At 43.6% G+C, this 26,468-nt stretch overlaps 1 protein-coding gene across 1 annotated transcript; it reads left to right on the plus strand.

Moving 5' to 3' along the window:
- The first annotated feature begins 450 nt into the window (after positions 1–450).
- Positions 451–26,159, plus strand: tet1 (tet methylcytosine dioxygenase 1). Its single transcript, XM_034551700.1, has 12 exons — positions 451–787; positions 1,358–3,660; positions 17,375–19,628; positions 20,150–20,240; positions 20,760–20,853; positions 21,183–21,391; positions 21,482–21,632; positions 21,835–21,924; positions 22,051–22,188; positions 22,305–22,481; positions 22,619–22,754; positions 22,887–26,159. Exons 2-12 carry the CDS (start codon positions 1,522–1,524, stop codon positions 23,933–23,935), a joined length of 6,528 nt encoding a protein of 2,175 aa, XP_034407591.1. The 5' UTR covers positions 451–787; positions 1,358–1,521; the 3' UTR covers positions 23,936–26,159.
- Positions 26,160–26,468: the final 309 nt, after the last annotated feature.

The following is a 26,468-nucleotide window of genomic DNA, read 5'->3' on the forward strand; positions in this document are numbered from 1 at the left end:
TTTGGATGTTGGTGTACATGACCATGTTAACAATACAACATGTATATGTATTGTTTTCCTTATTCCTGTCATCATATATTCTTTAAAAAGCCTTGGAGTTTCAGTACCCCCAACACATCAAAATATGTCTCGGGGGGTGCGGGGGAGACATATGATTTATCTATTATCAGGGACCCCAAAGCAAAACAATTGAGTGAAATATGTTCACCCCTCTCCCAAAATAAAAAAAGTCAGGCCGCAGAGGGTTAAACCCTTTCGTTAGAACAGCTATCTAACATGCCGTCATTACTGTCACGTTGCCATACATTATTAATGACCTTTCTAGCCGTTACTCTTAGCGCACCTCTGCGTCCATTTGCTGGAGACACGCAGCGCTCGGAGCACTTGGACGAAACGCACCGCGCGTCATCACGTCACTCCATCCCGGGTTTTCTTTCCCACTCTTCCCTCCAGTGCCGACGACGCGTTTTTTTTGGCAGAGGAGACCGTGGGCTGCGTCGGGTGGAGGGAGAGTGAGCGGGGCTGCCCTGGATGGATGGACTGACATTAGAGGGATTTACGTTTTAACGGGTGTCGAAGACGACGCGGCGCACGTTGGAAAAAACAATCGTTCCGCTCGACGTATGTTCACGTCGGTGCTTTTATCATGTGCGCGTGTCTTCGTCGAGAGGGGATTGAACTTGCCAGCAGTCCATATTTGCCGAGGAGGGAAACCAATGCAAGGTCTCGCTGTCTCGCTGGAGCGGAGTATTATTAGCAGTTCAGACAGTGCAACTGTCGCTTTCTGGTATGTAAAGCATTTCAGCCGTAAACGAGTGAATACGAGCTCGCCGGCAACCAAACGACCCACGTCCACACGGTGCGTTCAATGACAGCGGTCAAGTGCAGAAATAATAATAAACAGCGACGCTGAAGGCGCTTTTACACGGTAATAAACCCTCTTCCGCCAGTAAGAGAGACGAAAACAGGATCCGACCTCCGGCTTGAGCCCACTCCTCCACACGCCTGCCCTTTAAACCGTCCGGGCCGTGTTTAGTCTTTCCTGGAGCTACTATTGGTTTTTGGATAGTTCTTCTGGTTTTATATCTTTATTTATTACTTGGTATTGTGTATAAGTGCATTTGGATTCTCGTTATTCACGTCAATTTTACAGCACTTTTCAGGCGGGGCGAAAGTGAAATTTCCAGCAGAGTAAAGAACAATTGAATGGATTTAGGTTTATATAATGACTTATCATGATGCTGTCAGTCATGCTATAGTACCTCGTGTCTTTGAGTTTATGTTGTGCTAACACATTAACAATACATTGAAATGTGCTAAGACTATTTGTGTTTTTATTCTCCTTCTGTCCTTATAGGTCATGCACTGCAAATACACGATAATGACAGCATCATAAATTCTAGTTCAAGAATAAAACAAAGAAGAGGAAAACTATTTAAAAAAATTGCACCGAGTGAAAGATAAACATTCACCTGGCTCACATGCCGGCTGCAAGAAATCCTCCTCTCCACACCCTGAGCCATGCCTGCTACTACCAAACGCACCAGGAGACAGACACCTGCTCAGAGGAAAAATAGCCAGAAGGTGATCAGCACCAAGAGGCAAACCTGTAACTCCAACAAACCCAGGGGAAGAGCCACAGAGAGGCCCCAGAAAACACCGGCAGAACCCAAAAAGTCAACAGCCAGGGTCCAGGCACCGTCAGCCCGAAGTCCCCGTGGAAGAGGGGTGAGTGGACCCGCTAGTCAGGGCCCTGGGAGATCCGCTGGCAGAGTTAACCAGACTGTAAATGTAACAGGATCGGCAAGACTTAGACGGCTGAGCAATCTGCCTGACCACTGTGGCCAGTTACAAGACCCCCTAGGGCGAAGGAAGTCCCTGCGTGGCACACAGGTGTCTGTTAGTCCCTGCCAGCCTCCTAAACCTTGCAGAGGGGGGAAAAACAAGAAGGTGGTCGCAGGGAGACAAGCAGCATCACAGCAAGGAAACACAAGAAACAAGCCCCCAAGCACCAGCGTCAATGATTCAACTCTTGATGAGGAAAATGAGAATCTGGACACATGTGATGAGGAGGAAATACTCCCAGTCTCTCTAAAAACTGATTTTGAAGTTCCTTTGAGAATCAAAGATCAGGCTTTAGTGGTCAGCAATGCTAAAGATGGAAGCCCTCTTAAAGCAGATTCGCCACCATGTAACGACATGCAGGAAGACTGCGTGCAGGGCAGCTGTGACAGTGCTATAACCCAGCAAGACAAAAACACTGTCAGTCATAACAGTGAAGGTGACCTGAGGTGTGTGATTGGGGTGTGTGATGGTGTTGATGGACAGCTAGAACTCTGCAGTGACAGCAGTAAAGATAGTCCCTCTGTGCTAACGAGTATTGGCTCACCAGGGGTGCAGGGCGGATGTGAAGAAAATGACACTTCATCTATCCTTGGGAATAAGCTAGATCATCTTGCCAGTGATGGTAAGCAAGATGATGTGTGTACTGTCCATCAAGAGGAAGATAACACGTTGGAGCGAAAAGAAAATAGGACGGATAAAAGAGTGATCTTTGTCACTGAGAGAAAAGAAAAGAAAAATCATGAGAGAGAAGAGAGACAAAAGGAGACTGTGGAGGAGATGGAGGAGATTGCTGAGAAACTGGGTAATTGTAAGAAAGGGGAAAACAAAAAGGAGCCTGATGTCTCTATCAATCCTGCTGACTCCCGACCCAGCACGCCAGCCTCTCAACCCCCAGATCCACCTTACTCTAACAACGGACTCACAGCTCAGTCAGAATCACCTGCATGTGGGCACACAGCTACCTCAAATCCCACCAAAGCCCCCTCCACCTTAGAGGCACTTGAGCCAGAGTTTCTGAGCCGGGGTAAGACAGACATGCAACCAACCGTTTATGGTGCTAAACCTCAATTCACAGGGTCCTCAGTTGTCGCTGAAACCGCCCTGATGGTACGGACTGTTCTTGTTAAAAGAAATACGCCGGTTATTATCCATAGTGACTCCTTCAAACCCATGTGCTTGAAGGATTCGAGCCACGGGGGACTACACCAACTGCAACGCCTAACGATCCCTTCTCCTCTGGGAGAGAAACAAGCTTGTACACCAGCAGAGACGCAGACCAAAGATAGTGAATCCAATCGAGAGCCATTGGAGCTCCACAGCCAGAAAGACACAACATCGTCGTCATTGTCACTCGTTCCTCACTTGAGCACAGATGCCCGTACAGCTGAGTGTCAACCAAACCTCAGCAAGGACAGCATCGTGCTTGCCGAGCCGGACGCAGTGCCAAAGATCGTGACTTCTCCTCTGGACAGTAGCTTCACCTTCTCTTGCAGCTCAGAAAGCACTCAATCCTCTTTTTCTTTTGACACTGAATCAGAGACAGGGTACGGGGAGTCCAGTCCCTCTGTTTTACCTGGATCCTTTGGGCCAGAAGGGGCCTGCTTGCTTTCCTGGAGCGCTCCGAAACCCCAGAAGAAGGAGAAGAAGAAGCGGAGCAGGTGTGGAACATGTGAGCCGTGCCGGAGGAGCATCAGCTGTGGACAGTGCAGTTGCTGCCTCAACCGCAGCACTGGCCACCAGATCTGTAAGCTGAGGAAGTGCGTGGAACTGAGGAGGAGAAGAACTTCATCTCTGCTCACTCTCTCTGCTGCTCAGGTGAGATTTAAGTTTCACGGTATAAGTGCATTTAATTACATTTAAAAGCAACACATTTCAGTGGGTTTCATTGCAGTCAAGTCTTAGCTGAGAATTTACTTGAGCTTCTTTTGGCATCTACAAAACAGCTGATCCAAAGCGACTTAAAAGCGAGTGGTTGTTACTGTCTGACGGCATTGCTTTTGATCTTCGGGGTTTCCCAAGAGCCTGCCGGTAGCAGCAATGATCACGATTTGAATTAGCCAAACCGTTGAAACAGAAGGATTCACTTTTACATTTTTTAATTTCAACGGATGCTGCATACTTAACTACATGGTGTCTTCCTGTTTAAATGTTGTGGAATGTGTTGAGTGATATAAGGGGAACTGCTTGTTGGTGTGTGTTCCCGTGTAGAGAATAGAGATGGTATGAATGCATCCAACTTCAGTGTTGATGATGCCCTGTGTTGAGAGGGAAGAAGCTATCACATGACCAGCCGCTTAACACGTGCGTGAGTATGTGTCTGTTGTTGTTCTTCCATGTGTGTGTGTGTGTGTGTGTGTGTGCCATGGTGCAGGCCAGAGAATAAGCTATTTAGTGAGTTGCACATGGTGAATGTGTGTGTGCATGTTTGTGTTTGTGGATGGGTATATAATTAAGGCCAATTTGAGCCGGATGTTTTTCCAAAGTGGCACTGAATGGCATTGTGAAGGCATATTTTAGAACCATTGAGACAACAAATGAAGACACCGAGGAAGTTTGTTAAGAGAGGAATGTTTTCCAGTCAATTTAAAACCGCTATAATCTATATTTTTCTATCGAATGACGATGTGAAAACAATGAGACAATGTGAAAAGAGTTGCTTCTAGTGATGAACCTACAGATACTGTATTATTCTACAACTTAGTGGTCAAAATGATAAATACAGGGTTAAACTGTTTAATTGTTAGTGCATGGAACTATGTAAAGTAGTATTAGAATGATTCAGATGAGGTCTTAGCTAAAAGCAAACCTTATTACCATCAATAACTTGTTTATGTAGGGACAGATGGCAGATAGACATATTTTCAATAAATGTGGTAAGTGGGAGTAAGAGTTCCTTCCAGCAGCTGGCTACCAGAGCCACATAACCATGTACATAGTTCAGCGGTGTCCATGCGGCTGGGGGAGGGCTCTGTGTGAACAACTGTGAGTGAGGGTCCATGTGGCGGTTTCTGCAAGCGTGCATACATGCACTGCAGAGCCCTCTGAGTCGTAGCAGCGGCTGTAACAGATTAGGCTGATTATATAATACCTGCAGTATAAGTTGTGATCAGTGTCAGAAATAGTCAGTGTGTGTGTGTGAGTAAAATACACATTTACGGGTATTTATTACACATATTTGTGTGGGCCATGCATGCTGTTGGACAACAGAACCGCAGACCCTCTCTCAGTTGCTCTCTTAACTCACATTCCATTGACATACATGCAATGCCTGTGTTTGTGGTTTGGGAACGGGTATTTGTTTGATTCTGTACAACTGCAGCGGTGGAGCCTGCTCCAGGTGCTGATCACACAGGTCAAATCACCATCCACGCTTTACTTAATTCTAGATTCAGAACAGGTGACGCAACTTTACATCTTGTCTTTTGTAATTCAAGAAATCACACTGTGAGTGTATGAGGGTCCACTTTATGTGTACTTATAGTCTGAGTAGTATGTTTAAATACTTGCTGGCCAGTCCTGCTGATCAAGCTCACACACCCTTTCAAGTTCTCAGGAGATTGTGGAAAAAAGGGGGCAGAGGCCAAAGAGGAGATCATGTAGTGGCATGTGGATTCTGTTTCTGTTTTTACCATACTGAGCTACTGTGGTTTGGTTTTACAGTGTCATAAAACATTATATACTTAAAACACTTTAAAAAATACACGCAAAACAGACCACAGATTGAACAGTAAAAGACTTGTGAATATTAAGACAAACAAAAACACAAAAAACTGTTTCAAAAAAAGAAAAGTCCATGGTTTGTGCGTTAATAAGAAATATAGTGAGCCTTTTAAAAAATGTCAGGCTTGATGGCCCCCTCGTGGCCTCGCTTGTGTTACGCAGTGAGGACAGGTCTCACTTCATTGTCTGACCTGGCCCTGAACACACCTGCACACACGCTAACGCGTACACACCAGAAACAAAATATGACAGACAAATATGAGTGCGAAAGCTCCAGTATTTATAGAGTGAGTTTATCGAAAGAGTCCTGACATGTTTAGAGCTGTCGGCAGCAGAACTGACTCACTGTTGCGTAGGCTAACAAGGCAGATGTCAGCACTCATAGATAATGTTTTGAATATCCACATTTCTGCACAACAGTTCAAAACATTATATCCTCAATCACTTATTGTGTCAACAGTTGCCCCTCTGTCACTCAGTGCGTGCAGCTCATTTGAAATAAACTAGCACAAGCTCTTAAATACATAATGAAATTCATAAATGGATGCAAGATGTCAACATGTTGGCAATTCTGATCATTTCCATTGTTATCAACTGATACAGTATTTCATATTTTAGTGTATATATGCTTAGATACATATATCAACCTGTTTTCTTTGCTATATAATCTATTATTAATAGGACTTCTGGCATCTTTGGTTACCTACGGTGGTAGTGAAATCCAAGTCAATTAATGTCTCTTGTGAATAACAGCGTATTTTAACAGTTTTCAGTCAGGTTTAAGGAGCTCTCCATATCACAGACAGAGCTTTGTGAAGGTCTCTAAAGACTTACTTTGAACAGCTGGTGACTGCTCAGTCCGAATGCTTTTAGATTTGAGTGCTGCTTTAGACACGATTGATCACTCAGGTTCATCTAAAGCAGGGGGCATCAACTACATTTGCCCAAGGGCCAGAATTCTTCGAAGCGGATGATGTGGGGGCCCGGACTTCGAATAAATATTTTTTCCCGGTCTGAATCTGCGGTGGGAGGTTGCCTGAATGCTGAAGGGAGAAGGACATGTCATTTTAATTTTGTTTACAGTATATGGACCAATATCTTCTATCCCAATATAGGTCATTGCATATCTGCCGAGCTCTAGCTATACAATATCTGTATGTGACTTGCCTGAGACAAAAAGCAGCACTCACATATAGTATAACTATTATCTCCTTCTGTCACTGCATTTATCAGGACCATGCACCTGGTGAGGTAGACTTTGGTTAAGTTTGAGGTGCACCATTATTACATAGTTTGGGAAATATTGAGATCAGCACAAAGCAGCAGCAGGCAGACTATACTTTTTACAAATAGTAGTCAGCATGCTTCCAGTTAGCTCAGCACCAGCTCCTCCTGCAAACTAATTCATCTCCCGCACTCCTCTTTTTTCTGCTGCAATGCATTTGCCAGAGGAGTAGCCCAGCTGAGATAACACGTGCATTTGGAAAACAAACCTCAGACAGCACTCCGCTAGGGAGGACAGGCAGCCTGAAGCACCCAACGGTGACTGTTAGCTTTGAAACTGATATTCAAAGCTGTGTGTGTCAGTGCGTGTGAATGATGCTTACCTGTATTTTTGTGTCAAAGGGGGATGTTCATGCACATGGTTGTGTGTGTGTGTGTGTGTGCGTACGCAGGTTGTTACAGCTTGCAGTTCAGCCTTTCATGCAACAACCCCTCCCCCCCATTGTTCTTAAATGGAACCAGCTTAATGTAAAGTGAGAGTGATTTGGTCCCAACAGATGCTTGTGTCAGGTCTCAGCTCCTCTTCCCCCTCTCTCACACACACACACACGCACACACACACGTATGCACACAGAGCAATGGAAGTCTTCAGCACTGACAGTTGCCATGGCGACCTCATTGTCTGGTGCTGACCTTTGACCTGCCTCGGTTGTCTGATGGAGTATTCTCAGGGTCGTAAGGAGGATTAGTGGAGATAACCAGCAGCCACGCACTATGGGTTTTAAGGCTGTGAACCCGGTAACCTATATCCAGGTAATTAGGTTAAACTACTCAGATTGTCCTGCTCATAGTGGGTCAGCAGCAAGCTGTGGCTGCCTGCAACGCCTTACACATGACAAAATTGCCTGCATTGTCTATGTAAACCAATCCATTCAGTAAGCTTATTGCATTTGGGTTATTTTACCAATACATTCATGACATGATCCTTATTTAAAGAGGTATAGATACTCTTTATGCACCATTTAAATATTTGTAACGCAGGTACACTTTAGTTATGTAGTATTTTGATTATACTGTTAACTATGCTTTCAAGATTCTCAAATAATATACTTTTAATCACAACATAAAGGGAAAGAAATAAATGCAATTACAAGTACAGATCAATTTGAATCTGCACTGGTCTTCATTACTATACTATAATATCTATAATTGGTAAAGTAAACATGGTGTTCACTGTGATGCATTATCTATCTCACATACGTTTCAAGTCTCTTCAAGTCGATTGTTTCATGAAATGTTAGAGAAACTGACAACATTTTAACAGGGCCAAGTCATTATGACAGCAGATTGCGTTGTCTCCTCTGACTTCTTCTTCCTCTGCAAAGGCACATATTTTATTATATGAGCTTGCCTATGATTAGGGCTGCTTTGTATCTTCTGGTAACTGGGTCCAAGCCAATTACATTTAAAACAACCCTGCGAGGTAGTTAACGGTAATAGCTGCAGGGCAGTGGCCCAGCAAAGGGCTCCGTGGACAAGGGAAAATGTCCTTTTTATTTGATTTGGGGCTGAGTTATTTGGCCAGAGCCCACTATACATCAGTGTAGATGTATGGCCCGGGCGGTGCCAGGTTGAAGGCTTACATCCATCCAGAGACACTAATTTAATGACTTTAATGAAGGATTCTGCTCGGTTTGCTTTAATATACCTCCAGCTGTAGCAGCTCAGCAGTATTTGTGTTTATTCCACAACAACAATGCAAAGATTGTATGTTTTTTAGCATCTATAATGTTAATAATTCAGCAAGATATTTGATTTAAACATTGATAGGGCTAATGCTCCACTCCTGAGCCCTCTTAGGTTCATTGCATCTGTGAGTGTGTACCGCGTCCTGACTGTTGTAAGGCTATAAGTCCCTGGATAAGCTTTGAAGTCGTGCCACTTGGTTTCTCTGGGTGAAAAGAAATTCTCACTTTGCCCCCCAAAAGAAATGCCACTCAAATCCGACCAAGGGTACACAATGGTCTCCTTCTGGAGAAACCCGAGCTTATTCATGCATCAACCTGACCTGTCCCCCGTAGAATATATCTTATCCACCTGACAGGGATATAAACTCTTCTCGCTCCCTCCTGCCATTATTTCGACACCCCAGAATGCCATCCGCTGAGTTGTAATGATGTGTATCCCTTTGCCTTGTCCATAATTCCCTTAGCTAATCATTTATTATCCTCTCAGCCCTGTCTTTTGCTGTACAGTAAATGCACTCACTCTTTAATGCACCACTGGAGTTGCATGCATCAGTCTGCACACATATTTGTGTGTGTGTGTGTGAGTGCACGCACACACGTGCAGTCATATGGCCAACATGCCTACTCAGCAGGTTGTACTAGCGCAAACTTAAGTAAGCCTTTTCCTGTCTCATTGTGAGAGGATCTGGGGCCCCCATGCTGCTGTGCCTGCATAGTGTTTGTGTGTGTATTTGGGTCAGTGGCAGTGGTTGCATGTGTGTCAGTGTTTACTTAAACTGATGGACCTGCTCCCCTTCCTCCTTCTATCCTTCTCAAGGTGAAACACATATGTAGCCACAGCTACTCTGAAACTCAAAACCAAGTAGTAGTTAATACTTCATTGTGTGTTTGTACAGATTATTGTCTTATACTGACCAAAATCAGCAGGTGAAGTCATCGATAGTAGAGACACAAGATTAAAGAGGACATTTTGTTAAAGCATACAGGTTGTATGGCTGTGCCTGAGGTGTAAGAGTTGGAGTGATCTGCCGTCCCCTCGTGCAGACCAACCACTGTCGGCTCGTAAATTGAGTCCACGTGGTGTGGTGTTTGTGTTTTGTAACCCCCCATGGGTTACAAACTGTCAATACAGGAAGTGTGAACGCTACAAACCTGCATTTGTATTTTGTTGTGTTTGTTGAGGAAGCAGAGAGCATATAAACAGCTATTGTGCAGACATTTAATGAGAAAAATAATAATACATTTTATTTGAATAGCGCTTTAAAAAGCACTCAAAGGCACTTCTTTACATGGTAAAGACGGAATCAATAAAAGCAATAACAATATGAACAAGGGAGATAGATGACATTGTAACAGTAATAAACTAAAACATCCATAACTAGCATCACAGTAACTTTCCCTCCACTTGTCCCTCTGATGCTTTCTTTCCCAAGCCACTCATACACAAAATGAAGAGAATTACTTTTCCCATTGGAATCTTTTGATAACAACGCCAGTGGACAATTTTCGTGCCCGTTTATAAAGCTTGGAGTCACATTACAGAATCTATCAGGGACACAGAATGTGACACAGTTTGCAGAGGGACCGTGGTGTCGTTTTGGGTGCCCCCATCTTCATTGATATCCATTCCAGCTATTTGAGTCAGTATTGGACCAATATCAGTATTGATGCATCATTAGTTTTAATCTGTGTGATTGTGTAAGAGATTGTGCATTAGTGGACTGGATGAACAGCATGGGGACAAGTACAAGCACAGAGCTATGTTTTCTCGTTTCCTCATGGTTGTAACCACTATAACCTCCATTATCCCTCACTGAGTAAGAAAGTCACAACTTAAATAAAGAAGACGAGGAGAAAGTCCCAAACTACTGCCCTTCATCAAAGAGCTGTAGCTTTTTCATGCAAATGCAGTAATGACATCTTATTGGCAAATATCCCGCTTGGCACAGCTCCATCACCGGGCCGGTCTCCAATGGGTCAGACTCCAGATGTGTCAGAGACAGCTTACGACTGTGGTGCAGAGCAATTTTCTTTACCTCACTTGCAAGCTCATACACTGTAGCTTAGAGTAAATAATGTCCAGACTACTTGATCTTAACGAGAGCTGGGTAGCTTGTTAAAGGAAAAAAACATATGGGACATTTAAAGAGCTGAAAATGAAGGGTGCGGTGCAATATTGTAAGTAGTTGTAGTTGTGGAGTATTTTTGGATGCCGGAATGGAGTGGCTGCAGGAGAAGGACTATTATGAAGGCAGAGAAGCACAGTGCTACTAATGCAGTTCATGCTAGTGGTCGGGGTGTATCTTTTACAGGCGTGCTTTATTTATTAGGTTGGTGTAACCTGTTTGACACTCTAGTGTGTAGACTTTGCCACCAATGTCAAACCTGTCAGACTACCCGAGACATCCCCATTCAGAGGAGAGCTCAGCTATAACTGCCACAATGTATGTGAAAAATATCTTTATTAAATATATGGCCAGATATGGCTTTCCTCATTTGGTAAGTATGACTATTCTTGATATAGTAGTGAAATACTTAATTAGGAATAATTTGGCACATGGTTGTGAAATTCTCTTATGCGTACACGTTTTTTTAGCAGGTGTCCATATATGTTTATTCTGTCCAGTTCAGGGTTAAACTACATTAAAAGCTACAGTATGTCCATGTGGGTAGGCCATATATGTTCTAAATCAGCAGGCACTGATCCACAAAAGCTGAGAATATGTTTTTGTGATGTGGACTGAGGCTTTGTGTTGCACTGACAGTGCTTGGGAAATATTATTTTGTGAGGATAACCACACACATGCCTTGTGTATATTTCAAGTGTTTAGTCTGCATCTGTGTTTGTTTTACAGTGTCAGGAAACGTGTGATTATCACTGTTGGGGTACATGACTTCTGTTGAGTATTACTTGTTTCTGATGCTAACCATGTACTCATAGACGAACACTAAATCATGAGCTACCTGCCTGCTGACACTTTTTTGGTTTTGAACATGTTCGCCGTGAGACATATACATGATACACAATACAACATGCAGGAGTGTGACTATATATAAGCATCTAAGTGACTGTTGAACTCTGCAGTGGGATAGTAACAGATAAAAGCAAGTGTTCAGACACTGTAGTTACATGTTAATATGGTGTGAAAATGTATATGTTTATACATTAACTGACATGTGTTAAGGTTATCACAAAGGTCTCAACCTATTCTCTTTAAAAATGCATGTAATCATGTGCTATATTGGCTACAATAAGGCATATTTAGTGTAACCTGCTTATGAATACCTTTTGAGATTTTGACATGGCATTTTGCTAAATCTTAATAATTACTTCATCTTCCACCATGACATGCTTGTCTATTTATTCATCCTGATATGTGCGTGCTTATTGCACGAACACTACGGTAATGTAGTTCTCGTTGTTGTGTATGGATGGGTTAAGCTGCACGCTCTCTGCTTCCATTATCAAACACTCGGCTGAGGTGGGTTACTGGAGTGTTACCGACAGGCACTAGCTCGGGATGCCTTCATGTTTCCTTGTCCCGGTATAACCTCGGCGTCTTGGCCACATGGTTGCCTTTAAAGGGGGGAGTGCTTTACTCTTTCATAACATTGTTCTCTCTTTGCCTTTTGCTTTCTGTCGCTCTGTTTTTCTTGCACCACCGCTTATTCTGAGGGAATTGTTGAGAAAGAGAAAAAATGCTTTGGGTTGGATGAGAGAATGAGGGGAAGGGTTGTTGAGACAGTGTGGATGTTGTGAACATCCTCTTTCCTGCTCCCGCCACAGTCTTCAACAACTTCTAGACCATGTGAGAATTAGACGTGCTGCAGAGAATCCTGCTGTAAACATGCATTTAACTTATTATATTCAATATAATAGATAATTGTTCACATGACTAAAAACTCATGGAGAGGGAGACACAAGCACGTGCTCCTATCTGCAAACTTGTCGGTGTGGTAGTCATGTGATGCTGACTTCTGCTTCAGAGACAAAGTATTTTGCTTTTAACATTAGCATTCTATACATTTCCACTACCCATATTTTCTATATGGCTCAAGGAGTCAACGTGATCTTATTTTCATTATTAATTAAGGTTTTGATGACTGTTTTTATGAGCTGATTGTGTCTATAAAAATGTCATTTAACCAACAGTCTGAAACACAAATATGTGCAGTCAACGTTGATAGAAAGGCTTTTTTTGTATCAGTTTATCCTTAAATAAATATTGGAATCAAATAATGTATTTCTATTTGTTCACTAATTGTTTCAGCAGTTGGGCAAAGAAGGAATTTCAGTACAAATCACCAAGAGCCCAGCAGCAGTGTGGTGAGCTGCTTCGGGGGTTAATATCTCAGTGGTGATGGAATTGTTTTCTTGTGATCCAGATCCAGCATGTGTGCAGTATCCGTTCCACAGCTTGCCACCAATCCATGTGTGTAGGGCTGGAGTAAAAAGCCCACATAGGGTTCCTTTGTTTAGAAGAGTCTAGGCATGGAAGATAATTTACAAGCCACAAAGGTCCTCACGCCATTGGCTGATGAGGCTCTGTCTGCGTCTGCGAAAGGCATCCCGTATGTGTGTGTGTGTGTCTAAACGTCTGTGTGTGTGCGGCGAGTGTATGCATGTCTGCTGTAGCAGCACTTTGCTACAGCGGCTTACAGTCACACTAGTCATGACATCCAGGAGCTTGCCCTGCACACGGCTATTGTAGCCATCGTTTTCTTTTGAGAAGCAAGATGGCCACCAATACCTTTTAGGGATATGCTGCCTAAACCGGAGGGGCTTCCTCCGAGGATAGACAAGGTAAGGGCAGCCCTGGGGTCTATTGTCTCTCCGCAGATGGCTAAGCTACAGTGGAGCTCATCTAGAGGTTGTCCTCCGTTGTCTCTCTCTCTGCCTCCCTGGATTTGGCTGATTGGAGTGCTTTATTTGGAAGCTGGTGTTGTTATTGCTCCTACTCAATCAATGAGGACCTGGGTTTTCTGTGTTTGGCTTGTCTTTTCCAGGTGATTTTAAAAGATGTGACAACAAAGTCAGCAATAATGAGGTCAGTTTCCACAGTAACAGTCATCGCTCTTCTCTTTCCCCATTGCATGTCTTTTTTAGCTGTTTATTCTGTATGAAGAGCCCCTGTGCTTCCCCTTTTCTTTCTTGCAGGGGTTTGAACAACCATATTTCTGCACCTGCTGTTTTCTGACTGCTTAGCAGAGAAGTGGAGTGCTTGTAAGCTATCGGTCCTAACATGTAGTTTGGCAGGCTTTACTAGTTTGACGACAGTAGTAATGATATTATTGTGTGGTTTGTAGGAAAGGTCCCTCTGTTACTGATATTATCCTAATATCTATACTTGTACAGCTAATTAAGCTATCATTCATACTGGTGTACTGAGAGACAGTTATTTCAAGTTTAATAGTTGTACTGCCACCGATAATGCCTTGTTTGTCGCTCTTATCTGTTTGATGGAGTGTGTTTTCTCTGTTGACCATGTGACATTAAGCGTAGACAGGAAACGCTCACTCAATGAATGAAGAAAATTCTCACGTGTATAGAGAAACATACATAAACCACTACTTACACCCTCAGCCAGGAAGGAAGCGTGCTTTGCTGTGTATCGTTTCTAAGGTGAGGATCCTAGCGGGTGTAATATTTCTGCACGGCCATGAAGTGAACAATAGCTGAAAGTTACTCTGAATCACTCCAAATTTATTTGATGAATTCCGGCCCAGACATGTTTATATGCATATGCGAGTGTGTTTGTATGTCTGTGTTGTTGGGGAAAGAATAGATACACAGTCCTTTGAACTTCCTTGGAGATCCAGAGAGAGATTTGTTAGGTTTCAAGTGACGGTTACACTCGTGCTGCTAGGGTAGGTCCCCGAACGCCTGTTTTGCGTGTAAAGCACTCGCCCTTGGCTACTCTATTGTCATTTTTGTTGACATTCAGAGCTTTGACAGGCACGGCAGTTGGATACAAGTTTTTCTAAAAGAAGAAGAGCGTGTTTGCATTTAAAACAATAAGTGCAGTGCTGTGTGAGTGACTTTAGGCTCCCTGAGGAAGACACAACAAACTCACAAAGACACACAGCCGTAAACACATCACAGACCCCGGCTAAATGAGAGAATATGACTCTGCATTTACATCCTGCATTAGGCTTTTTGTTATCAAACAGCTCAACGTAACATAATTAAAAACAGGGGCTGTTCTTTGATGTCAGCTTTGTGTTGTGAACACTCAAATGCACAAAAAGAGACACACGTGTGTCTGGTGCAGTGCTGGAAGCTGTCCAGAGCTGCTTTGTCATTGAAAGCAGTTTATTGTAACAGACTCACTGCCTTCCTCCCCACCCCCCATCTCCCTTTCCTTGCTCCCCATCTTTTTCACTCTTCCTCTCACGTTGCAGTGGCCAAGTTCCACAGGTTGTGTGGAGCGGCTAGCTCACCTTGTTGCATTGGCATCTTCAGTATTGCCTCAGCCTGAGCTCCAGCTATCTGTTGCATCAGCAGCGTGTTTCTCTTATGTCCTGACAGACATCAGAGGGGGATCAGGAATACGACAGTGGAACGACTTGGTAATAAATTGGGTCCACCATACTAATCATGTCTAATCTCAGCATATTATTAACCATGAACACCGCTATGGTCACTGCAACTCTACTTTGTACCAGAACGGTTCAACCTCTTTCTAATGTTAAATCCTCACTATACCTCTTTAGCATGGTTTTAAGCAACAGCTTTTGGCAATGGGCCTTGCATTCCTGTGGATAACTGACCAAGAGCATACAGAAAGTGGTGCCATGTTGAAATATTTCCAGCTCAGCCACACTGGAGTTAAATATGAGAAACATTTTCATCTATCTCAGGTATCACTGGCAAACACCAGGTTCACCAGTGCCAATCCCACATAGTCGAAGAGCAAGGGCTTTCATTTGGTACAGATTGTTTAGATTGACTGGAAATCATTGCAGACAATGTAGATAAAGACATTTTTCTAATGACATTGGCTTCAATTGGCTTAACACATACTGCTTGTTTCTCTCTTTACTCTCTATACTATGACCAGCTCTAATCAGAACAACAACATTGACGAGCAGCTTCTTTGCTGTCAACCCTTCTTTTCAGAAATGCAGTAACTGTCTTGGTAAAGTAGTTTTAAAGAAGTCTCTTCTCTCTGATTTCACACAGCACAGCAACAGATCTTAACAAGCGTCTTTAAACACCCAATGCAGGAGATTGCTCAGTATTAATCCTCTTAGACCTCAGAGCTGCCTTTGACACCTTTTATTTTCCATTTTTAATTGAATGCTTTGAACTCTAGAAGACTGCTTCATCTACTATTCCTCAATGCCTTCTTCCTCATGAATGACAGATCATGGTCTTTCTTAGTAGCCGTCACATGTGGGATGTTACAAGGCTCAATTCTGTTTTCCCTGTACATGCATGAAAGTCAGACACACCGTTATCATTTTATTCATGATGTCTCAGAACATAGACTAAGCCCAGCCCCCATATCTGATAGAAATAAAGAGAACAGTTGAATTGACCACATTAAACTAATAAAGAAAATTTATTTTTGGTCTTTTTTATAGGATTTATATATTAAAACAGTGGCAGTGATGGAGTTTAATGGGTGTTTATGCCAAGTAAACAGTGATTAAGAACACATTCTGCAGTTGTGCTAGTTCATTAGAAGGAACATGGGATGCCTCACATACACACACACACTAACACCAACAGTACAGCGCACAGTAATGCACATCCTATTCCCACCAACAAGTTTCAGATCCTTTTGTCAGCTGAGTCTTGGCACATGATGCAGTGTTTTATATCTTTGTCACGCTGCAACATTTTAATCTGTCTTCCACTGCTGAATGCTTCAATTCTGAATGTGATGGATGGTTAAATCCTAAAATAAGAAGCAGCTGTACTTCACTTCAGTTGATCATATGCTCACCCGAGATGATGAACTTATGATTTTTTTTTATCAGAATGGGTTTGTCTTCTTGCCCTTTTAGTTTATAAGATAACTTAAATTACAATATTTTGACAGAAAGTACTTTGTCAATATAACTGCCATCAATGGATTTTATTCCTCTTTATGGAGTTATGGCTATGACTGTCTGCACTTAAGACAGTCTGTGGTAGCGGGCTTACAACTTAGCTTTTGAAAGTTATCCATATGTTAATATTGTGGATCTTTGGATGGCCGTAGCTCTGCTGTCCGAATCCTTATTAGCCAACGGGTCAAGCTGCACAGTCTGGATAAGACCCTGAGTGGGTTAATCACTCACTTAACAATTCGTATGGGTTAACATGGCAGGGTTGCTCTGTTAATAATCCCATGCGCTTGCATATACATGCATGCATGTCCAGGTACACGCCTACTAAACCCGGCACACGTGCATGTGCGTTGAACTCATGCCTTCAGTGACCCACTGGTAGTGACCTAATCTAGAAAAGTATGTGACTGCAAATGTTCCCTCGTTGGCTCTCGGCTACCTGTGGGTCCGTGGCTGTCAACACTAAACAGCTCATGCAGGAACGTAGTCGAGATTGAAGCCTCGACTGTGTACTAACCCAGTTTGACTTTTTATTTGCTGTGTTTAGAGATTGGTTTCGGGCTAGTATTATAGAAAGCAGATTCTTTATTTTCAAAGGCAATACTATTTTCCACAGACTCGTCGTGGCTGCAGCAGATGCTCATGCCATGCTGGGAGGCAATCTGTTGTGCTCTTAGCCGTGACTGTTTGGAACAAGCCAAATCTCTGTATACTGCCAGAGCTTGTTGAGTCACTTCTCTCCTCTTGTTTCCTTCTTTCTCTCTGTTTCTGTGTCTTAGGTGGTTCCCGAAAGTGGGTCGGTAAATGGCAACGCCAAAGCACAGATGGATGACACCCATGCGGCAGCGGAGGAAGATGAGGGGGAGGAAGGCCACATACCTCATACACAAGCTCCCACGATTACCCACTCGCTCACCCACGACCTGTCCTTGGACCAAGGCGGACGGCCGGCACTTGTTAAAAGAGAGCCCGGGCTGGAGCTGACCAGCATTGCACTTCACCAACACGTATGCTCTTCTGTGACTTTTACGAATGGTTCTGCTGAGAACCTGACAAAACCTAACGGTGCTAATATGACCACTGGGTCACCTTCTGATCTGAAGTCTGCGTATAAAAGGACAACAATTGCATCAGAGCCTCAAAAGTGTATAATCGCTGCAATCCCTAAAGACTGCCCTGAGAATGGACCCGAGACTCCTCCAGACGACATGTCAGTTCCACTGAAGAAAATCAAACTGGAGGAGCCGTGGATGTGGATCACTGAACAGGTCACCACACAACTGAGTGATGAAGACGAGGTCTGCGAAGACCCGTTGTCCACGCTGGCGGCCGTGGTGTGCCTCTCTGTCACAGAGAGGAGGGGACTGGAGGAGAAACTTTTCAGCTCACGTCCTTCCATTCTAAGCTCCATCAAATCAGAGCCACCAGATTTGTACGTTGTCAAAAAAGAGCCAGAGGACTTAAAGAATTACTTGTGCCAGAAAAGCACTCCTGTTAGCCTGCAAAAGACTTCCCAGCCTATCAAAAAGGAACCTCCTTCAAGTGTTTTGCAACCAAGTGTGCAGTCCTTGGCAGAGAGAAGAAATCTTAGTTTTGATCAGGCTATTGCTATTGAGGCCTTGACTCAACTGGCAGCTATACCTCAAAGCACCCCAGGGTGCATAAAAGTGGAAAGTAAGTGTGAACATCCCATTTCTACTGATGCCCCAACTTCCAATACAAATACAAGCCTACAAGAAGCTAAACCCACAGCAGCCTTCCGCTACAACAAAGTCTCAGTCATCAGCTCACCACTGCACCAGATGTCAGTTATACGCCCTCCTGTGGCCAGACAAGGGAATGTCATCCAGCACTCCCAGGGGTCAAGCTCTAACACAAAGCTGTCTCTGCAGGACCTCCTGGAAGCCAGCTCAAACAGTGATAAAGCAGCCTGCAGGAGGACAGAGCCGGGCTTAAGTTCTCATGTCATCAAGTCGGAATGCAGCTATAAATATCCCAGTGACATGAAGTTCAGTAAAGATCATGAGCGCTTCTTTGGGGAGGACAGAGACAGGGTTGTTGGTAAAGCGAGGAGAAACCGAGAGGAGGAGGAGGAGGAGGTGGCAGCTCAGCTGGCAGACCTGGCCTTCATCATCCAGTCTCGACACAGCCAGCAGTCAGAGAACAACCCTCCAAAAGGAACGCCTGTGTCGGCCATCAAATACAACTACAACTCCCAGCCACCCCCCAGTCAGAAAAAGCCCCTCGCGAAAAAAACCAAGACTACGCCCTCCAAGCCCAGGAAGAAGAAAAGTGATGGACCTAATGAGGGAATCAACTCTAGAACTCCCCTCTCAAAACGCATGCCAAATGGGGAGACGGCCCTCAGGGGCAGAGGCCAGAAGATTCAACCACAGGGGAAATCAGCTCTTCACCACAAGAGGAACCTGTTTCTGCCTCAAGCCCAAATTGACCTGAAGAGATACTTGGCTGAGGCTCAGGAGGAAAGGAGACAACTCATCCATCACAGTGCAGCCCTCTTAGGACCGCAGACTCACAACTACAACAGGATCAACCACACTCTTGGTCAAGAACATCCATGGACCCTTTCAAATGGTCCACTCCACCAACACAATCCATGCAATGGTCATGCTTCAGGACCGGGGCAGGAGTGTGAAAGGCATTTGTTAACTCAGGTAGCACAGCCCTATGGTGGGCTGCAGCACAGTGCTGATCCTAACACCAGCCCAGCTAATACCGCTTTCCTCAGCCACACCACCGGTCACCACAGCCTGGCTAATGGCTTCTCAGGGGCTCATCAGTCCCCTCCTCCAAGCCAGCAGGGCTACTACAAGCTGGAGAGGGCAGGACCTGTCACTGTCCTGTCCACAGCTACTGATGGGGATGTGGGCCACTCTGCAGAATCAACTCCATCCAAGAACAGCGTCAACAGCTTTCTGGAGTCTCCGATGAGTTTTCTGGATACCCCGACCAAGAACTTGCTCAACACGCCTTCCAAAAAACTGGCTGATCTTCCATGCTGCGAATGTGTGGGTGAGTTGGTGCTCCCTTAATGTTTCATTAAGTGCTTCCTGATGTTTCAGTTGTGTAGCTTCTGCATTGGTATCACATTGACTATATTTCACATTGTGACTAAAATCCAGTGTGGAGGTTTGCTCTTGATTAACATGGCAGTCCTCAAACTGATACTTTCTGTTTCTCTCTCTCTGGTGCAAACACACACAAGCTGTGTCCTAATTCAAGGGCCAATTCAAGCGAAAGGAGGCCACATTTCTCTGCCATACTTGGAGGAAGCTTTGGGGTGCTTTGTTGAGCCCTGTTTACCAGTTCTGATGTATTTGATTTTGATTTGTGGACATCCAAGGTGGCGGTCCCTGAAATGAGATCCAGCTACATTTACTGTGTATATGGCATGTACAATAACCTGACTTATTTATCAAGAGCATCAGTGTTTTTAATTAAAAAATTACCAGCATCACATCAGTTTTTCGAGGACAATTACACTCAGTAAAGTTGCTATGATATCTAATAGAACCTTAATTTTTTTCCCACAGAACAGATCATTGAAAAGGAAGAAGGGCCTTACTACACCCACCTTGGGGCAGGACCTAGTGTTCCTGCAGTGAGGGAACTGATGGAGAACAGGTAGAGTGACTACTTCCACTCTATTTCCACTGTGTATATGTGGGTGTGTTTTCTCACAGATATGCTGAGAGACTACTAGTCGACCTCAGGCTTGGTGGAATGGGGCGGAGTCAGAGCCGAAGAGTCTGTCATTAAAAGGAAACATTGCTGAGCAAGCTCGACACGTTGTGCACCCTCTGCCTCAGATGCACACAACATGTTGAAACAGGAAACTCTTGGAGCTGAGACCAGATGACAGCCTCTTTAAAACATCTTGAGGTCCATCGCAGTCTGTCCGCAACCACACATAACTGAAAAAGTGTCATTCTGCAGTCATTGAGCTTTTCAATGACAACTGTATTTTTTGTCAAATTTATTTATTTATTTTGTACGAAACAGTAAATGTATCAAATGGATGTACTGTATGTGTTTTCAGTTGCCCTCAAGTATTGGTAGCAATGTAATGTCACAGCCCTAAGCACTGATATGTGCTCTGTGATCAATAGACCAAACATAAAGCTTCTTTTATGTGTGTTACAGATATGGTGCCAAAGGAAATGCTGTAAGGGTAGAAGTTGTTGTTTACACTGGTAAAGAAGGAAAGAGCTCCCAGGGGTGTCCGATAGCTAAATGGGTAGGTAGCTTGTGGTGTTCATGGTAGTTTCCTAAAAGTCCTGAATATGTCTTCTGTATTTTGAAGTATTCTTGTGGATCCCACCATAGTATTTTAGGGGCAGAGATGGAAGTCACTCCCAGATTCTTACCCTGAACAAAACCCCTTTAAAACCAAAAAATATGTTGCAATGACATTCCTAAACAGAAATGTCAAGGCTTCCACTTAAGATTTTCCACCTTTTAACTATTCTCTTAAAGCACAATTGTGTGGTTTAGCAGGTCAATCACAGTGCTTCGAACCCACTACCCCGTAAGTATCCATCATTTTGTGTGACAATCATCCAACAGGTGATCCGGCGTGGCAGTGAACAGGAGAAGCTGCTGTGTTTGGTCCGCCGGAGGCCAGGGCACTACTGTGAGACTGCCGTGTTGGTGATCCTCATTCTGGCCTGGGAGGGAATCCCTCGACCAGTGGCAGACAATCTGTACCAGGAGCTCACACAGACCCTCTTTAAACACGGCTCCCCCACCAGCCGTCGCTGTTCGCTCAATGAAGAGTGAGTGCTTCTTCCTTTGTTTTGCAATGATATTTTTTCCTCCCAGCTCTGTTCGTTTCTTTATCTTCCTCCGCCACTCCATCTCCACAGTCGTACGTGTGCCTGCCAGGGTTTGGACCAAGACACCTGCGGGGCTTCATTTTCTTTTGGATGCTCCTGGAGTATGTACTTCAATGGCTGTAAGTTTGCCCGCAGCAAAGTGCCCCGCAAGTTCCGCCTGCATGGAGACTACCGGGAGGAGGTGAGGGACTGGTCATCTTCCAAAGTTCCTAGAAGAAATCAGCTATTACAATCTCTCCTATTTGTTTCCCTTGTAGTTATAGCGATGTGAGAGAAAATGTAATGTGTAATCAGTGTGCTAGTTCTATCAGACAAGTTCTGTTCCTGTATTTTTGTGATCAGCTGTTCACCCCAAAACTCTTGAATCTGCCCCTTACTTTTAGGAGGAGAAGATAGAGAGCAACCTTCATAATCTTGCCACTGATCTCGCACCACTCTACAAAAGACTGGCTCCTGAGGCCTTCCAGAACCAGGTATGGCACGTTAATCAGCTGCCACACTTACCTTTGAGATCGTAGCTGTCTTGGGCTACTATCCATGTAGTTCCACAATTACACAAACCAAGTTCTTCTCATGTCTTGTCTTTTCACCTCTAATAGGTGGAAAATGAGGCGGCAGGGACTGACTGCCGGCTGGGTGTGAGGGAGGGACGTCCTTTTTCTGGGGTTACAGCCTGTGTGGATTTCTGTGCCCACGCTCACAAGGACACTCACAACATGAATAACGGCAGCACTGTGGTAAGCAAGTTGCTGACGCCATACTTCTATTTCATGTGTCCATCTCTCACGGTATTGATCCGATATGGCCTACTGGCACGTTGAACAACTTGCCTTTTGTCTTTGTCCTTCTTCAGGTTTGCACTTTAACCAAGGAAGATAACCGAGCAGTGCGTAACATACCAGAAGATGAGCAGCTGCATGTTCTGCCACTTTACAGGATGTCTGAGAGGGATGAGTTTGGTCAGGTTGAGACCCAGTGGGCCAAAATCCGAAGTGGTTCTTTGCAAGTTCTTTCTGCCTTTCCGCGGGAGGTGAGCGAAGCAGCTCTTGTTTTTGTTGTTTTTCTATTCTTTCTGACTGCATCATTTGTTGTTTCAGTCCTCTGTTGCAAAAACGCTATTATAAACATGTATCGTGTTTGAAACCTTTTTTTATTTTTATCTGCCAGGTGCGTCTACTGGCTGAGCCAGTGAAATCAGCCCGGAAGATAAGGCAAGAAGCTCGTCTGAAGTCTCAAGCAGACAAACTGGAGAAGAAGCTCGGACTGACTCCTGTGAAAGTGAAAAGCGAAACCCCCAAGAAAGGTATTAAATCTAAGTCTCTTGTCATGTTGTAAATCTATTATAATCAGTAATACGCTGAGGTCAGAAAGCATAAATGTTTTTTTATTATCATCAGTGTTTTAGAAATACAATGTATATTATCTGCCAAAACAGAGCCACAGGGCTTCTACAGCTCGTACAGACTTCCACCCAGACCTGCCAGCGTTGGACGGTACCCACTGGAGGGAAATCAACCCAGCACTTACAACCGGAGCACCAGCAGTTACACCACTCAGGGTGCAGAGGTCACCCCACAGAAGGAGGGCATCTCCCCCAACCACCACGGTCTGCCTGGCCTCCAGTTTGGACAGAATGGCTCAGCTCTTAATTATAAGACAATGAGTGACGGCTTGAATGGTTATTCTACAACATCTGGTGACCAGAGTGTTCGTATACCTCCACATAACTTTCCATACCCCCATACCTTTAAAACTGAGCCAAATGAGGTCCACTGCTCTCCTCTGCTCAGACCCTCCCCCAGCGGGAGTGCTCCTCCTCGCTCCTCCTTCTCCCCCAGACCTACCTCTGAGGGCCTCTTCAGCAGGCTCAACGGACTCCACAGGCCTGCAGAAGATGTCTCGGTAGAGGTCAGGGGTCATGGCCTTCCTTCGCTCTCATCTCTCCCCCTTCCCCCACAAACTCCCCCACTTGAACCAGAGGAAGTTAAGCAGGAAGAGGTGTGGTCGGACAGCGAGCACAACTTCCTTGACCGTAATATAGGCGGAGTCGCTGTGGCCCCGTCACACGGCTCCATCCTGATAGAGTGTGCACGGCGGGAGCTCCATGCTACCACTCCTATCCTCAGGCCAAACCGCAGCCACCCCACCCGCATCTCCCTGGTCTTCTACCAGCACAAGTCTCTAAATGAACCAGGCCACGGGATGGCAATGTGGGATGCCAAGATGGCCAAGCGGGAACGGGAACGGGAGGATGAGGCTGAGAGATTAAGGAGGGAGGACTGCCTGAGCCAATGTGTGGGGATGAATGGCAAAGGAGCTGGGTGTGGGGAGCTACAGGGAGAACCAGGGGAGGAGGTGGAGGAGACAAGGAGGATCATGAACGTCCCCACACGTCAAGCATGGACTCTCCCGAGAGATGGCGTCGTCACGGTGTCGCCTTATGCTCTTACCCAGGTGACGGGCCCCTACAATCGCTGGACTTAGTCAACATGTTTTAAACACACACACACACATTAAACTCCTACACCCTGTGCTTCTGCCTTACCTCAATCAAATTCAAACTGCTACTCTCATTTTTACATTGTTTTCATTGTGCTTTTCTAGTACCTGTTTGTGTACTTTGCCCTTCTTCATCTCTACCTAGTGATGAGGAAGACCAAAGTTTGTTGGCTTTTTAACTGTGAGTTTCTGTGTTTTTATTGTAAAGAGATGGTGCTTTGAAGCATTTTTTAAAATGTTTTTAATCTGGTTTTATATACACGATTAAGAACAAAAAGGTAATTATTTATTCTGATCATAACGATTTCTATTTAATTCCTGGTGTAAGCCTGTTTACTGCAAGATTTCTATGATAACCTGCATCATGTGTTGACACTCAGAATTATGTTGTACAGTAGGACTGTGCTCTTTATTTCAGCCGATAGTTTGCTTTTCATAAGATGAATCTCATTGGCTTTTATGTTGGTGCCATTCTCACTGCAACCTCTCTGTTAAACATCATTACATCACATAATGTAGAAAGCAAGACTAATATTGTGCATATATTTACTACAGATTGTCACATGTAGCATTGTCCTTTTTCTTCTCCGGCCTCCGACTTCTGTTGGCAGCAGATGAAAGAAACACACTTCCTTGTTTTGTTTTTTTCTTTACATTTCTCTATGTCTTGATGGTTTATCTTTTATCCACAGATACAGTATGTATGGCATATTACAGTCAGAAGCACTTTTTTATTTTCCTAAACTTAACTTGAAATAGGTCCCAATCCGTAGGCCTGATCATGTATGTACAGATAGAGATATACAGTATATGACCTTTTAGCATGAACTCATTTACATTTTTACAGTATTTCTGCATTAATTTGATTGAAAATGGCATACATATCTAATGAAATTCAAAATGTTACATAATGAGGAATTGTGACATGTTACAACAATGAAGTGCTTATTTTTGGCACTTAACTTATGTTCACCTTCCGGAAAAAGAATTCAAAAATTCTTTCATAGGGCACAAGTGTGATTATGGGATTTTAAAAAATACTGATGGTGCTAATAAATCCTCCGTCTTTCACAGAAATCACAAGGTGTCAGATGTGTCAACAGAATATTACCAGTTTTTAGGTCCACACTCTGGATTTGAACAAAACTGTGTCAGCAGCCGATGCTGAATAACCAAACTACTTCCTCTTTATCCTCCTCTCTGCTTTTGTTGGTAAACCACTCAAAGATCAAATCCCACTCAGACAATTGCCTAAGATTATTTTGGGTGCTCGACCCTAGTGAAGACTTTGTTTACATGTTATAGCTTTTTATTTACAGGGTCTAAATAAGGAAGTTGGTGTCAACTCCTGGTGAGTCAGGATCTTTATTGTGTATTACCCATGAAAGAGAGGCTTTATTTCAAGAACTCATCAATGAAATTTCAGCACAACCGACATCACTGATATTCACACTAACACTGGTGGTATAGTTTTTTTTCATATTCTTTGACTTCCTTTTGGTGCTAATAGGACTAGATATCAAGATACATGCATTGACTTGACCAGGTTATATACTGTACAGTGATGGCATGGTGCTTTTATAAAACTCAGCACGCACTGATCTGGTATATGCTTCACTGCAATGGTAGTTTTATAATTTCTCTGGATGTTTACTGGCTGACAGACTGAGATGCTTTGGTATCTCAAACCATTGATCATGGTGTTTTTCAAGGACCAGTAAAAAGCAAATTATTGTTTAGAGTAAAAAGAAATGTCTTCCATGGATAACCAAACTGTGTAACAATTATCAAAACACATCATGCTCACAAAATGAAATGAATGTAAACCGTTTTTAAATCACTTGATTTATAAAGAACATTTTTGAACACATGAAAATGTAAAAATGTGGGGGACGTACTCAGTCCACAATGAAAGTATTTGTATCAATGAGGAACTAAGAACTAGCACCAGCATTCAAAAATCTGAAAAAAAAACTTTTATTAGTAGAAAATGTGTAAATATGTATGTGAACCATATTGTTTTTACTGTACTGTTAATGGTGTTTAGATAATGGATGATCTTGCTTATTTTGAAACTGAATTACTGTATGTTGCTCAAAGTATATCCAGTTTAGACTTGAGAAGAGACTAAATTTAGCATTACTTATGTTGATGGCTAATCTCTTTTTGGGATTGTGAAATAAAGTCATATTTATATTTTGGACCTGAACATGATTTCCTCCGTCTTGATTTGTTTAAGATGATCATTTTTAGCAAGACAAACACAACTTACTTCTAAATTTCCCACACTCTGTATGACTCTGCTGTGGAATTTCATTTTAATAACTTATAGTCTTGGGATGAATCACCACTTGTTTTTGTACAGTAAATATGATTTATGGGGGGTTTTGCTCAAATTACCGTAATGATGTGAGAAAGTATTCTGCTGCTGATATGGCTAATTTTATATTTTCAACAAACTATCTAGAAAATCTGAATTACCATTAGCGCACAACCCAAGCATAATGAGAAGACAGTG

This window comes from Cyclopterus lumpus, chromosome 15 (assembly GCF_009769545.1).
Source record: "Cyclopterus lumpus isolate fCycLum1 chromosome 15, fCycLum1.pri, whole genome shotgun sequence".
Classification (NCBI taxonomy): Eukaryota; Metazoa; Chordata; class Actinopteri; order Perciformes; family Cyclopteridae; genus Cyclopterus; species Cyclopterus lumpus.

Coding starts and splice junctions, on each gene's coding strand:
- tet1 (XM_034551700.1), top strand. CDS start 1,522: ATGCCTGCTACTACCAAACGCACCAGGAGACAGACACCTGCTCAGAGG. Junction 21,633..21,834: donor ATGGAGACTACCGGGAGGAG/GTGAGGGACTGG, acceptor CCTTACTTTTAG/GAGGAGAAGATAGAGAGCAA. Junction 22,755..22,886: donor AAGCGAAACCCCCAAGAAAG/GTATTAAATCTA, acceptor CTGCCAAAACAG/AGCCACAGGGCTTCTACAGC.